The sequence below is a fragment of the Rhagoletis pomonella genome, unplaced genomic scaffold (genome assembly GCF_013731165.1).
Source record: "Rhagoletis pomonella isolate Grant_MI unplaced genomic scaffold, Rhpom_1.0 Rhpom_scaffold_00005, whole genome shotgun sequence".
Lineage (NCBI taxonomy): Eukaryota > Metazoa > Arthropoda > Insecta > Diptera > Tephritidae > Rhagoletis > Rhagoletis pomonella.
In genome coordinates this window covers 7219967-7234184 of record NW_023458559.1, presented here as the reverse complement: position 1 = coordinate 7234184, position 14218 = coordinate 7219967, and the positions used below count along the sequence as shown (strand labels likewise).

Sequence of the window (14218 nt, the reverse complement as noted above, 5' to 3'; positions counted from 1 at the left end):
ACCAACTTTGGACACAATAAACCACTGTATTCGTCTGATTGCCTTAGTTTAATTGTTGTTAAGATTTCTACTGGGTGTGGGGCGCACGCATGTGCTTTTTTTAAGAAGTTTTACTTCTCACGTGTACGGCGTTGCACTCGTGCTATTAAACAAATGATTTTTTCTCAAGTAGTTTTGCTCAGTGGCAATTTATACATATGTATGTAAGTAGTAGCGGCACATTGGGTGAACTAAATGCATTCATACATACATATTTATGCACAACTATAGGTAAATACCAAGTAGGTTAAGTGCGGGTGATAAACCCATGTAGCATAGTTAAATACTGTGTACATACATGCAATTAAATGGGGAAGAATGTTACAATTTCGGCATGTGCCTGAAAAAACTCTAAAATACACACAAATTGTGGTTTCCAAGACATGTACGAAGTGATTAGCACAGCTGCATCCTTCAACTTGTCAACTCGCGAGAAATTCCCCGATTTGCAGGGAATTTCGGTTTAAGTGGCAATCGGCGAATGGGCGATTTTTTTCGGGGAACTGGGTATGTTATTTTTATATCTTAAAGTAACCAAATTAGACGGATATGTTAATTTTTAACCATTTGACCCTTTTTGGAGCGACATTTTTTCAATTTGAATAGCAATATCTCCACAACAAGAGTTTTCCCAGATACCAGCTATATACCAGATGAAAGCTACGGTTTTGCGCTAGACTTGTGGAAACTTAGAATAAAATCTACTGACCAGTCTTTGAGAAAATGCCCGAAATCTCTATTTTCAGCAGCCCGATTTTCAGTTTTCAGGCGATAAAGTTATGGCGTATTTATATTTTATAAACACAAAAGACAGCGTTAGATAGCTTGTTTGAAAACCCTTCTACCGATATCCACATCAATGACATGGACTGAGTAGTGCGGCCTCAGTGGTAGTTTAAAAAATTGCCTTTTTTCGAATTTCAGGCAGCAGCCACGCCCACGCAGGTATACGAATCAAAACACCCTGGAACAAAACCTTCTTAGTTTTTTGTGTACTTTAATTCCTGAAAGTTTGAAAAAAAATAAATGATGGTACGTACGGACGGCACATAGTTACATACCAAAGCATCTCGTAGTGGAGACACGAACCAAAACACATTTACCTCTATATCTTTCCAACTAGTAGCCGGAACTTAATATAAGAGGTATCGTTTGAAAGGTATTGGCCTATAGAATAATACTAAATATGTTGGGTGCATCCACATGCCCCCTTAAACCGGCAAAAGCAAAAAAACGTTTTTTGTTTCGCAACACTTTAGCCAAATTTTTAAGAATCCGGTTAATCGTATACGAAGCTTGAATATATTTTCTGGGCACACTCTGCAAGACTTTTCCAACGATATATAAAACATGTCGATTGGACGTCTGGATAAAAACATCCAAATCTCGTGTATATATAAGCGAGTCATTTCAGCATGCTACTGTTGCTGCTTTCGTCAACGCGCGCACTGCCGTGCGCTGTGATAAGTATGATTTAAAAAATAAAAGTCAGTGACTGATTTATATTGATGACTTTTAGAAGTAAAAGCCACTGACAGATTTTTATTTATGACTTTTATAAATAAAAGTCTTCGGTAACTGTTATCAAAGACTGTAATTTAAAAATCAAAATTAACTGTTATTTGCAGATTATTTACATAAAAATCAAAAATAATTGCTATTTTGGCCTTATAATATATAAATAAAAAAACTGTTATTTAAGGAGCAATTAAATAAAAGTAAAAAAATAAGTGTTAAAGAGCGATTTTTTTAATAAAAGTTGTATCTGTTACAGTCCCAGTAACAAGTACGGAGATGGTTGGTAAGTTTTGATGAGACAAAGTTTCAGGCGTTCAAAGTGAGAAAGATAATTTTATTAGGAATATACATACATACATATTAATTCTGAAGTCATGAAGTTACAAAAAATTATAACATATATAATAATTACGTACATATACAGCCCACGACAAAAGGACTGACTATTTTTTTAATGTTGACTATTTTTTATAAAAGTATCTATAGCTAATTATCTTACTAAACCCATATATGTATTTAAATCCAAACTTCAAACAATAAATAGAAAAATTCCAGAAACTTGTCATCCCAATTCCAATTCTTAGTATGCAGTTTTATAGCCAATTAATTTCTAGCATAATAAAGGACTGAGACTGATCGATTTCGGCGGGGCCCGAAACATGGTAGTATGCAGTACTCCGTTCAAGCATGAAAAGATTCATCAAGCTACGTGGCTGTCACCGGATCGAAAACGAGAAACCAAATCGACCATGTTGTGATAGACAGAAGGCATGCTTCCAGTGTTTTGGACGTACGTACACTCAGAGGCCCAAACATCGACTCGGACCACTATCTTGTTGCAGCCAAGATTCGCACCCGCCTCTGTGCAACAAAAAATGTGCGCCCAAATATGCAAGGCAAGCTTAACGTCGAAAAGCTGCAATCACAAAAGATAGCCAGTGCTTTCGCTACTCGACTCTCACACTTGCTCTCAGAGAGCACTCTTCAACAAACCGACATATGCGAGTAGTGGAACCACATTTCCCGCTCATTAAGTACCGCCGCCGAAGAAGTAATCGGATTTCAGCGAGCCCGAAAGAACAACTGGTATGATGAGGAGTGTCAGGAAGCTGCAGAGAAAAAATGCCGCCTACAGGGCCACGCTGCGATCGGGCGCAACGCGCACTATGTGGAACCGCTATAGGGAGGCCAGACGTATATGCCGCAATAAAAAGAGAGAGGCCGAAATACGTGAGTGCGAAGAGCTTGAAATGCTGGCCGACAGGAAGAATACCAGAAAATTTTACCAGAGAGTTAGGCGACTTACGGAAGGTTTCCAGACCAGGGTGTACTCCTGTAAGAACAACAATGGCGACCTAGTTACCGATGTTCAGAACGTACTTAAATTATGGAAAAAACACGTTTCCATGCTACTGAATGGTGGCATCACGGAAAGCTGTGGAGAAGAAGAACCCGAGCCCCCAGTCGATGATGACGGATTCGATGTTCCTCCGCCTGACCATGGTGAGGTGCGAATAGCAATAACGCGACTGAAAACTAACAAAGCTGCTGCAGCTGACAGCCTGTCAGCTGAGCTATTCAAGTACGGTGGCGAGGAGTTGATAAGGTGCAGGCATCACCTCTTATTCAGAATATGGTCAGATGAACGCATGCCCGTGACTGGAATTTAAGTATGCTCTGCCCAATCCACAAGAAAGGCAACCCCGCCATTCGCGCCAACTACCGACCAACATAGGTTACAAGGTCTTATCGAGCGTATTGTGTTTAAGACTGAAGCCTACCGTCAATGAACTGATTGGGCCTTATCAGTGTGGCTTTAAGCCTGGAAAATCCACCACAGACCAGGTATTCACAATACGCCAAATCTTGGAAAATACCTTAGAGAAAAGAATCGACACTCACCACCTATATGTCGACTTTAAAGCCGCCTCCAACAGCACTAAAAGGAGTTGCCTATACGCCGCTATGTCTGAATTTGGTATTCCCACCAAACTGATACGGCTGTGTAAAATGACGTTGAGCAATACCACCAGCTTCGTCAGATTTGGGAAAGACCTCTCCGCGCCGTTCTCCACCAAACGGGGCTTCAGACAGGGCGACTCTCTTTCATGTGATTTCTTTAATCTGATGTTAGAGAAGATAATACGAGCTGCAGAACTGAACCGCCCAGGAACAATTTACTACAAGAGCGTGCAATATCTGCCTTATGCCGGTGACATCGATATCATCGGTAACAAAAACCGCGAAGTCTGTTCTGCCTTTTCCAAGTTGGACAAGGAAGCAAAGCGAATGGCTCTGGTGGTAAACGAGGACAAGACGAAGTATCTCCTGTCAACAAACAAACAGTCAGCACATTCGCGCTTTGGCACCCACGTCACTGTTGACAGTTATAATTTCGAGAAAGTAGAGAATTTCGTTTACTTGGGAACCAGCATTAACACTGATAATAATGTCAGCAATCCAACGCAAAATGATTCTTGCCAACAAGTGCTACTTTGGACTAAGTAGGCAATTCAGGAGTAACGTCCTCTCTCGACGTACGAAAACCACATTCTATAAGTCACTGATCATGCCCGTGCTGTCAGCAAAAAATAAAAAAATCAACGGGAATTGTAGCATCTTCAAACTTGCATTATATTATACGAGAATCTAATTGGCTATAGAACTGCATGCTTAGATTTTTTTTTATAAATTCTTCTAACTCTAATTCTTCTAATTTTCTACAGAATTTAAAATGTGGATTTATTTGGTGTTTTATAATGAACTATACTAAAAAACGAGTGAATATTTATCAAACGAAAGAAACATAGTTAAAACTGATATAAATATAACTATAAGTAATAATATATATATAGAGTATTGGATATATGATTTTAGACCTAATTCATAATTATATTGTTTGCCACTTCTGTTTATTATTAATTTTTAAGGTTTTTCAATTAAAATACAGTTCATTCCCTAACAAATACCATATAAACCTAAGCTTAAAATTATGATGAACGCTGAAAAAGCATTCATCAAATTTTCATCCAAATATCAAACTTTTTTATCAGAAGATGTTTAAAGTTCATTAACTAACCCTTTATATGTACATATTTGCATTTCGGCATCCAAACAATTACATTTTAGGCGAGACCATTAACTAACCCTTCATATGTACATACCCAGTAGAAATTTTATGCATACGACATCGCTGGTGGTGGCATGAGCTTGCTGCTGTGTATACATGCCAGTATAAATGAACCTTCATTTCTATTTAACACGCATGGTTTCTCAGAGCGTATGCGTACTCTAACCATACACTTGCACTACTGCTCTATGCATACAAAATGCATTAATGGAACGGTATTAAAGCGTTCTAACAAGATATGTATCCCCATATGTAAATGCTACTTTTCTGATACATTTTAATATACGGGGACATACAAAAAAGTAGCACTTACATATGCAAATGCATATCTTGCTAAAAATAGTATCGCACAACACGTCCGTTCACTAAAATTTTTATACAAGACTGAAAATATCACAAAAATTCCACTTAAAACAGCGACGACGTACATTCGCTTGCAATTCGCTAGAATTTGAATTTATTCGTTGAAATTCATGACCAGGGAACGGATTTTATGGAATTTGCCTTTTCTACCTTTTAAAAAGTGATTATAGCATTTACAATTTTTTTTAAGATTAAAAAATATACACAAGCCCATGCGGCTTATAGAAGCGCAGGGACCTCTTGCCAAATTGGTGTTGGAAAAATTCAAAGCCCTTTTCTCAGCTAACGTACGCTTTGTGACAATAAGTGTTGCGGATAAAATTGTAAAGGGCGAGGAAAACGCCCTTATTCCTGATAATATGAACGTTTCAAACGTTCCATATTTAAATTGGGCTCCACTTGTATCAACTTACGTCGAGCGCACATTTAGTACATTCAAGGCTTTTCTTCGCGAAAATCGAATGAAAACGCCGCCAGAAAACTTCAAAATGCATCTTGTGGTTCAATGTTACTACAACTATTCAGATTAAAGTTTTATGAGTTAGAAACTCGAAAGGATAAAATAGTCAAAGATTCAAAGTACAAATTTTTCATATAATGAAACTAGTTCATAGTTTTTCTCTTTTTACTTGTAATATGAACATTTCTAAAATAAATGTATTTTTTGATTGTTCTTCGTATTTTCTGTCTTTTCTCAATGCCTTATTTTGCTTTTTTTGCAATACCTAGTGCCTTTTCCTGCCTTTTTCGCTATTTTGTTTTGCCTTTTTTGCAATACCTTGTGCCTTTTCCTGCCTTTTGCGCTATTTTATTTTGCCTTTTCCAGCTTATTCGTTATTTTATTTTGCCTTTTTTATAGGTTTTTAGGTCCTAAAAATCCGTTCCCTGTTCATGACTATGCATGAATTGTTCACACTAATTCACTCATATAGCAAACATTCTTTATGAATGCATACAACCGATTTCTACTTCACAGCTGCTCTACCTTTTAATATGAAGTCATGAGGTACAACTCCCCAACTTCTACTTGCTCCTGTGCATATTCATAAGGTGACTAGAATTTTTTAACATTACAGGAGGACAAATTCTCCACATTGAAAACACAATTTTTTATATTTATTTTAACACATATATAACGAATAAATTAAGAATTCAAAGTTAATAGTACACTGCGTTGCATAATTATAAGAGTGCCACATATTAAAAAGATTAAAGATACAGTAAAACCCGCTTAGGTACCTCTCGAAAATTTTCAGCTTTTTGAGGTACTTAGACGGGTTGGGTACTTAAAAGAACCCGATTAAGTACCTCGATGCGGGTACTAAAGCGAACATAATTATTGTTGTAGTTAATATTCTTGTTAACTTACATAAATAAGTTCTTGAATAAAAGCTAAACATTTAATGAAGTGTACGCAGTTTAAAACCAAGATCGTAGAATAATTTAAGCACATAAATACATAAACAACAACTTTTTAAAAAAATCGATAAAGCAAGGTTATGTAATTTTTACAAGAATTCAATTCTTTAAAGTCATTGATTATACATATTTATACATATATACAGTGTTGGGCATATCTATCAAGTCAGACCAAATTCAGAATGATGTTGTTTGTCACTTATGCTTATTTATTTATTTATAGATTTTTCAATGAAAACACAGTCCATTCCCTAATAAATACCATATAAACCTAAGTTTAAAATTTTTTAGAACACTGAAAAAATTCATCAAAATATCAAACTTTTTTCTCAGAAGTGTTTATAGCCCATTCAATTTTAGAGTAATAATGTGCAGGTTTCAAGTAGCTAAAAATTACCGTTGAATTTTTAGAATTTCTTTTTGCCGAACGTGTTGCTGGAGTACTTAAAAGGGGAAAATTATAAGCAAAATTTAGGTACTTAGGCGGGTTGGGTAAATAAGAGAGGAGGTACTTGAGGGACGGATTTTCTTCAGATTACATTAAAATATTCACGGTGCCCAAAAATATTGGTTAGTTAAGCGGATTATGTACTTAAGCGGAGGGTACTTAAGGGGGTTTCACTGTATTTATTTTTAATCGACTTCAAAAAATAGGAGAAGGTTATCAATTCGTCGGAATATTTTTTTATGTATGTTAACGCATAACTTTGGACCACGTCAACCGATTTCGAGAATTATTCTTCTACCAGAAAGTTAGTGACACAGGTGGTCTCATAACGGGTGATTTTTTTGAGGTTAGGATTTTCATGCATTAGTATTTGACAGATCACGTGGGATTTCAGACATGGTGTCAAAGAGAAAGATGCTCAGTATGCTTTGACATTTCATCATGAATAGACTTACTAACGAGCAACGCTTGCAAATCATTGAATTTTATTACCAAAATCAGTGTTCGGTTCGAAATGTGTTTTTATCGACAAATTTTGTTCAGCGATGAGGCTCATTTCTGGTTGAATGGCTTCGTAAATAAGCAAAATTGCCGCATTTGGAGTGAAGAGCAACCAGAAGCCGTTCAAGAACTGCCCATGCATCCCGAAAAATGCACTGTTTGGTGTGGTTTGTACGCTGGTGGAATCATTGGACCGTATTTTTTCAAAGATGCTGTTGGACGCAACGTTACGGTGAATGGCGATCGCTATCGTTCGATGCTAACAAACTTTTTGTTGCCAAAAATGGAAGAACTGAACTTGGTTGACATGTGGTTTCAACAAGATGGCGCTACATGCCACACAGCTCGCGATTCTATGGCCATTTTGAGGGAAAACTTCGGAGAACAATTCATCTCAAGAAATGGACCGGTAAGTTGGCCACCAAGATCATGCGATTTGACGCCTTTAGACTATTTTTTGTGGGGCTACGTCAAGTCTAAAGTCTACAGAAATAAGCCAGCAACTATTCCAGCTTTGGAAGACAACATTTCCGAAGAAATTCGGGCTATTCCGGCCGAAATGCTCGAAAAAGTTGCCCAAAATTGGACTTTCCGAATGGACCACCTAAGACGCAGCCGCGGTCAACATTTAAATGAAATTATCTTCAAAAAGTAAATGTCATGGACCAATCTAACGTTTCAAATAAAGAACCGATGAGATTTTGCAAATTTTATGCGTTTTTTTTTTAAAAAAAGGTATCAAGCTCTTAAAAAATCACCCGTTACATGTTAGTCAGAATCACGGAAAAATTCAAACTTTGACAGATCATGTCTGCAATGAAAAAAGCGAAAAAAAATCCTCGAACACGTGTTAGCTTATTTTATGTATAGAACTCATAACAAATTTGAAGCCAATCGAAAGTGTGACACCAAATTTGGTGTCCGATGTGAAAAAGAATATCTCATATATCGCTAGCTTAGAAAGAAAAGTTGCTAAGTCCCATTTTAAAAATTTTATAGGAGAGGAAAAAATCTTCCTATAGCCATTTTCTTTAACTATTTCGCAAGACTTTGAATCAAACATTTTGCGCCCTTAAAGCAAAGCAAAACTCCATAAGAATCAGAAGGATTCGATATTTATTAAAAGATGTCGTATTATTTTGGCCTTATCGGATTTGTGGTGCTTGTTTTGGACTTACTTTTACTTACTTTACTTTTTCTTACTTTTTGGACCACTCTAATATACATATGTACAAAGCCAAACGGAACCCACCAAATAACTTGGGCCTTATATAAGCCTTATTTAATAATTTAATATTAACTTGTAAGAAATACAAGTTGTATGGCATAACCCTTATTTTACACTTGATTTCGCTGTATTGATATCATTGGGAATATTTAAGAGCGCGGTTACGTACGTGTACATAGCGTAGCGTAGAAGTACGTAGAAACATACCAAGTTTGCTGTTGATAGAAAGAGAGAGATGCTACGTCTACGTCACGGTCATGCGGTGGTGAGTTTTTGTTAACACGCAGATGTCATAAGATAGATCGTGTCAGGTGACACGTTCTCCGTTTTTACGTCCGTGGGTAACTGCGCTTTAAGGTTTAACTTTTTCTCTCTCAGAGAGAATAAAATAAAAATAAAAAATTAAAATTAAATTGTGTGGTCCGTATGATGAGACGATGAGATTGAACCCGGACAGGCTTGGCAGCAACCGATTGTATCAAGTATCTTTGCATACTCAGCTACAGCCAGACATGCACATGTCCTTTCAAATGTTCAGTTTGAATCAACACCACATTTCGTTGTGTTGATGTCATCATTTCATAAGGTTTGCTCTCTCTCTCTGACAAACCCTTATGCCTAAGCCTTATAGGTCATATAAAAAAAAAGACTTTAATAATCCCTTACAATAAGGTATCTTCTTCTTTATTGGCGCTGTAACCACCTAAGCGATTTTTGCCGAGTCCAAAACAGCACGCTAGTAATTTCTCTTCTGTGCTAACTGACGCGAATAGGAAATGCCAAGTGAAGCCAAGTCCTTCTACACCTGGTCTTTTCAACGCAGAGGAGGCCTTCCTCTTCCTATGTTACCAGCGTCACGGCCTGCGTTAAATATTTTCAGAGCAGGAGCGTTTCTGTCCATTCGAAGGACATGGCCAAGCCAACGGGGCCGCTGAATTTTAATTCGCTGCACTATGTCTATATCGTTGTAAAGCTTATACAGCTCATCGTTAAATCGTCTGCGATATTCGCCATCACCAACGCGTAAAGGTCCATAAATTTTTATCTAAGAGTAACGATTTCATATATCTCCATACCAAGTACCAATACTCTACCATAAATACTTCCAGAGATATGCAGTATGAAAAATTCGGTTTAAAAGGGAGGTGCTACGCCCCCTTTTCCAATAGGTCTAATTTTTCTCCAAGATTATACGATCGATTTCATATGCGCCAATACCAAGTTCCATCACTCTACCATGAACACTTCCAGAGATATGCAGTATGAATATTCGGTTTGTATGGGAGGTGCCACGCCCCCTTTTCCGATAGCTCCAATCTTTCTCCAAGGGTATGCGATGGACTTCATAAATCTCCATACCAAGTTCCAGAACTCTACCATGAACATTTCCAGAGATCTGGAGTATGAAAAATTCGATTCGTATGGGCGGTTCCACGCCCCTTTTATAAATCGAGACTTTTGTTAGCCGATAACCATCCTTACAACGAGTTCTGCAGGTATCCGAAATTTCAAAAAAATCGGTTCAGCAGGGTTTTATGCGTAATTATATACATACATATGTATGTACATAAATATGCATATACAAATGTACCCAGTAAGAACCCTATCTGTTAACTAATGCGTTATATACGCCTAGTACTACAAATAGTTTGTGTGAGAAATTCAAAAACTTTCCATCATTTTACATAGGGCTCCTGGAGAAATCTAACGCATAATTGTTTCACGTGTGAACAGTTTTTTCTTTCTTTTATTAATATTATTCTATATATATTTGTCTCTTTTCAATCTAGTATTATTATGCGATTAATAACGCGTTATATAACGCAAATAATAGCATATGGATATGGCTAATATGCAAATGTGTCAGTTTTTATTGACAATTTTGTAAGTGTATTGGAGAATGCGCTAGGTCGTTCTTGTTGGGTAAGTGCTAACAGAATTGTAGTTGCTCCTTGTGCCAACATAAACGACTCTACATACATAAGAGCCTACATTATTTCTCCATGAACTGTGCATACATATTTGTTCCTTTTTTAACATAAGAATCAACATTAACGTTAACTTTAGCACGTATGCATATGTATACATAACCCTTGCTTTGCGCTGTATTCCGTACGAATTAACAGAAGAGCGCGCTCTCAACGCTGAACAGCGCCGTTATGTTGGCATGTATGTTAGATTCATAGGATTTTTAAAGTCCTGCAGTTCCAGTTTTAGGGAAGTATTTAAACTTTTTTTTTTGCCTAAGACAATGAGAAGCCCATCCAAAACCTATAACCGAAATTTCCAAAAAATCGGTACAGCTGATCTCGAGCTTTGCGAACAGAAAAAACGGCTTTCAAAATATATATTAGTATAGATTTTATAATTCCAATGGAAAAACAGTACCGATTTTTTTTTGTATGGGGAGTGATGCAGTCTAATGTACATATGTACATACACAAGGGCGTAGCCAGCTGCAAAAAATGCTCAATATTTGTTGAATTTATATAAAGTTTGTAAACGATAATATTTCTACTGCTCCAAAGAACCTTTATCCCGAAAGTGAAAGTTATATCTGCAAATCATAAGTTGCTAGAGCTTTTTAAAAGCTCAAAATTGACCCCAAAATAAGCCAATATTTACCGTTGCTTCTACGACAGAAACCGAATTGGTTACTTACAAAAATGCATCTGTCGATAGGTTTGGAATTTTGTCTTGGAAACGCCGCACTTTTCTTTGAAATAGCTTCATTAGTTCTCATACAATAAGCGTTTTCGTGAAGCTCTAAAAATTACAACTACAACATATGAGCATAGCCTCCATATCGAAACGTAAGAAGTATTCTACGTAGAGCTGGAAAACAAGCGATGGCACTATCGATCGTATCGATGTTTGCCAATTACCCCCACTATCGATGTTTTTTTGTCCCTATTGATAGGTTTTTTCTCATAACTATACATAACATTTGTTACAAAATATTTTAGGAAATATTGCACATTTTCCGCTATATTTACGTATCCATCAAAGGTTTGATTTTCGTGAAGTCAGTTATAGCAGTTAATACATTAATGATTGTCTAGGCAAATAAAAAATTTGAGGAATATTTTATTGTGGTAGCTGACCGATTAAATAAAACCACGTCGTTTCGCTAACAATGCTGTACCCCGACTGACTTTCGTCAACTCTTTATTGGTCTTCGTTCGCGATTACCGGCCGCCTTCACGTGCTGGAAAATCTCGCTTGCGTGACGACGCATGCGAGAAACCGCACGTGTAGACCGCAAAAAGTACGAAGCATGCTTTTTCTCGCATACCGAGCGGTATGCGAGTCTCGATTGCTTTCAACTGTCATTTTTGTTGTTTGACAGCTATGTTCTCATTTCGCAGAATTCTTCAGAGTAGCAACATCGTTTATTTTGGAGGCAAATACAAATTTAGAGGCAGCGATTTTTCATTTGAAAATAGTATACATCTCTTTATGCAGATTTTCTAATTTTCTCAAACTTTTAAAAGCCTGCAAGGCTTGAACCTTCTTGTTTGGCGACATTTTACAAATGAAAAAGTATGCTGTCAAATGCCCAGTTAACAAAACTCTACGTTCTGCTTTTTTCTCTCGCAAGCGAGATTTTTAAGCATGTGAAGACGGCCGGTTGCTTAGCGGGTTTATATCTTAGTGGGAGAGTGAGACATAATCAACAAGCTATTATAAATAGTTTTGTAACTTAAAGCTAGAGTGTGACGAAATATATACAACTTAATCTAGGGGTTGTTTACAGTAATTAGTGATGACCGATTTATGTTTGTACATATATGTATAATATCGATACTGCTACATTATGGAACTGAAATTACCAGCAAATTAAATAATCCCCTGGCAAGCAATTAATTCGTGCTTTCTATAGTAAATATTCATTTAAATTTTTCCGCGGAGGGTTTCTCCAAATACTGATATTTTGGTTGCATCAAGTAATGGTTTCTACATTTCACAAGGCTCAAACGAGGAGTCATAAAACTATTAAATGTATACTAGTTCAGATTTAAAACTGTGCAAGTTATAAAAGGCCATCAAATATTTAGCAAAACTCAAAATTGTTTTGTTTAATGACACATATGTATTAATATTTATATATTTGAAAACACCTTCGGAGGTCGGTTTTCTAAAAAAAATGCTTTAACACTATGCATTACATTACATGTGATATCAGTCACTTGCAGAAACTTGCAAGTTCGACGAACAGCTGATCGAATTTTTGTTTATATTCAAAATTGTTACATTTAAAACGTACGAAAACTTATCACAAAAAGTTTTCCAGACACAGTTTATTTATTAAACGAATAACGACTTAGTTCTTACAAGTTCAATTAGTCCCATTTTATCAGTTTAACTTCCAAACCATCAAATTCAATTTTGTGATTTACGTAAATTCCTACCAGCTGTTTTTGATCAGCTCTTTTTCTGTTGGCAAATTGCTGTTGGCAAAAATTTTTCCAGCAGAAACTAGCAGCTTCCCCTCAAAATGAAATGTCACTTTGCTCTCTCAATTTCCCCTACTTTGCAAGTTTTTTGCGTACGCGAACGCAAAACCTAAAAGTTTTGGTTAACTTTGAACAATTAACAGCTACGCGAACGCAACTATTGCAATATATTTTTACCAAATACAGTTATTAGCGAAAATGTGCAAAATGTGTACTGTTTGCTTTACAATTCCACTCTGGGAAAACATCGATACTACATCCATATTATGCTATGAAAACATCGATGGTCACGAACATCGATTGTTTTCCAGCTCTAATTCTACGTCAAGTTAAAACTGTTTTATTACATTTATGTACATATACCAGAAGCCGTGGTTTCAGCAAATTTTAGACTAAATAAAGTGGACTGCGATACGTGGAAGGTGTTGCAAATCCAAAATACAAACGGTTTGTTTTAAAGCGCAACATTAAGAACACTTCTATGCAGTGATATTTCGCTCTTTGCTTTTGCTTTTCGTGTTTTTGCTAGCATAACAACAGCACAAGTTGCATTGTGTGGGCATAAACAGTCTGCATTACTACTTACCGAGGGTAATTGCTTTCCGTGACGAACTGTCATAAATGCATTCTGCAATGAGTCGATCACCGGGCATACACCGCACCGGAGCTGGCAGGTGGCGAAAGTCTTGGTAAGCTGGGTCGATGTTGGTGTCCATTGCGATGGGAGAAAGCTCTTCAGTTTGCCGAATCTGCAATTATAATTTTGACGGTAAGTTGCTTCATTAGGGCTATGCACTGCTGTCAGCAGGTTATGAATAGTTACGCTCCCCCAACTTTTCTGGGTTAAAACCTGTCAAAACGCAAAAGAAGCTAGACAACCGAGTACGGGAACGCTTTCTGGTAAATTCCTGTAAATTCTTGCAACTTCTTCCGAGTTAGGGAACGCAACTACTAATAGCTCAACCAGCCTCCGACGTAAACCCGTACGGCACGACCAATCTTATGGGATTTTCGTGTTAACAAAAACTCCCCACCGCATGACGTTGACGTTGACGTTGCCGTTGCTTCTCTCTCTCTCTCTCTCTCTCTCTCTCTCTCTCTCTCTCTCTCTCTCT

The 14218-nt window shown here is 37.0% G+C and overlaps 1 protein-coding gene across 4 annotated transcripts in view; it reads right to left on the bottom strand.

The window, feature by feature from the left end:
* The window catches only part of LOC118738671 (MOXD1 homolog 2), a 1114343-nt gene that overhangs the window by 604133 nt on the left and 495992 nt on the right, over nt 1-14218 (bottom strand). For all 4 annotated transcript variants that reach the window (XM_036469580.1, XM_036469579.1, XM_036469582.1 and 1 more), the window contains exon 8: nt 13690-13852. In XM_036469580.1, the coding sequence (XP_036325473.1) occupies nt 13690-13852 (163 nt within the window). The remainder of the gene's footprint in view (nt 1-13689; nt 13853-14218) is intronic.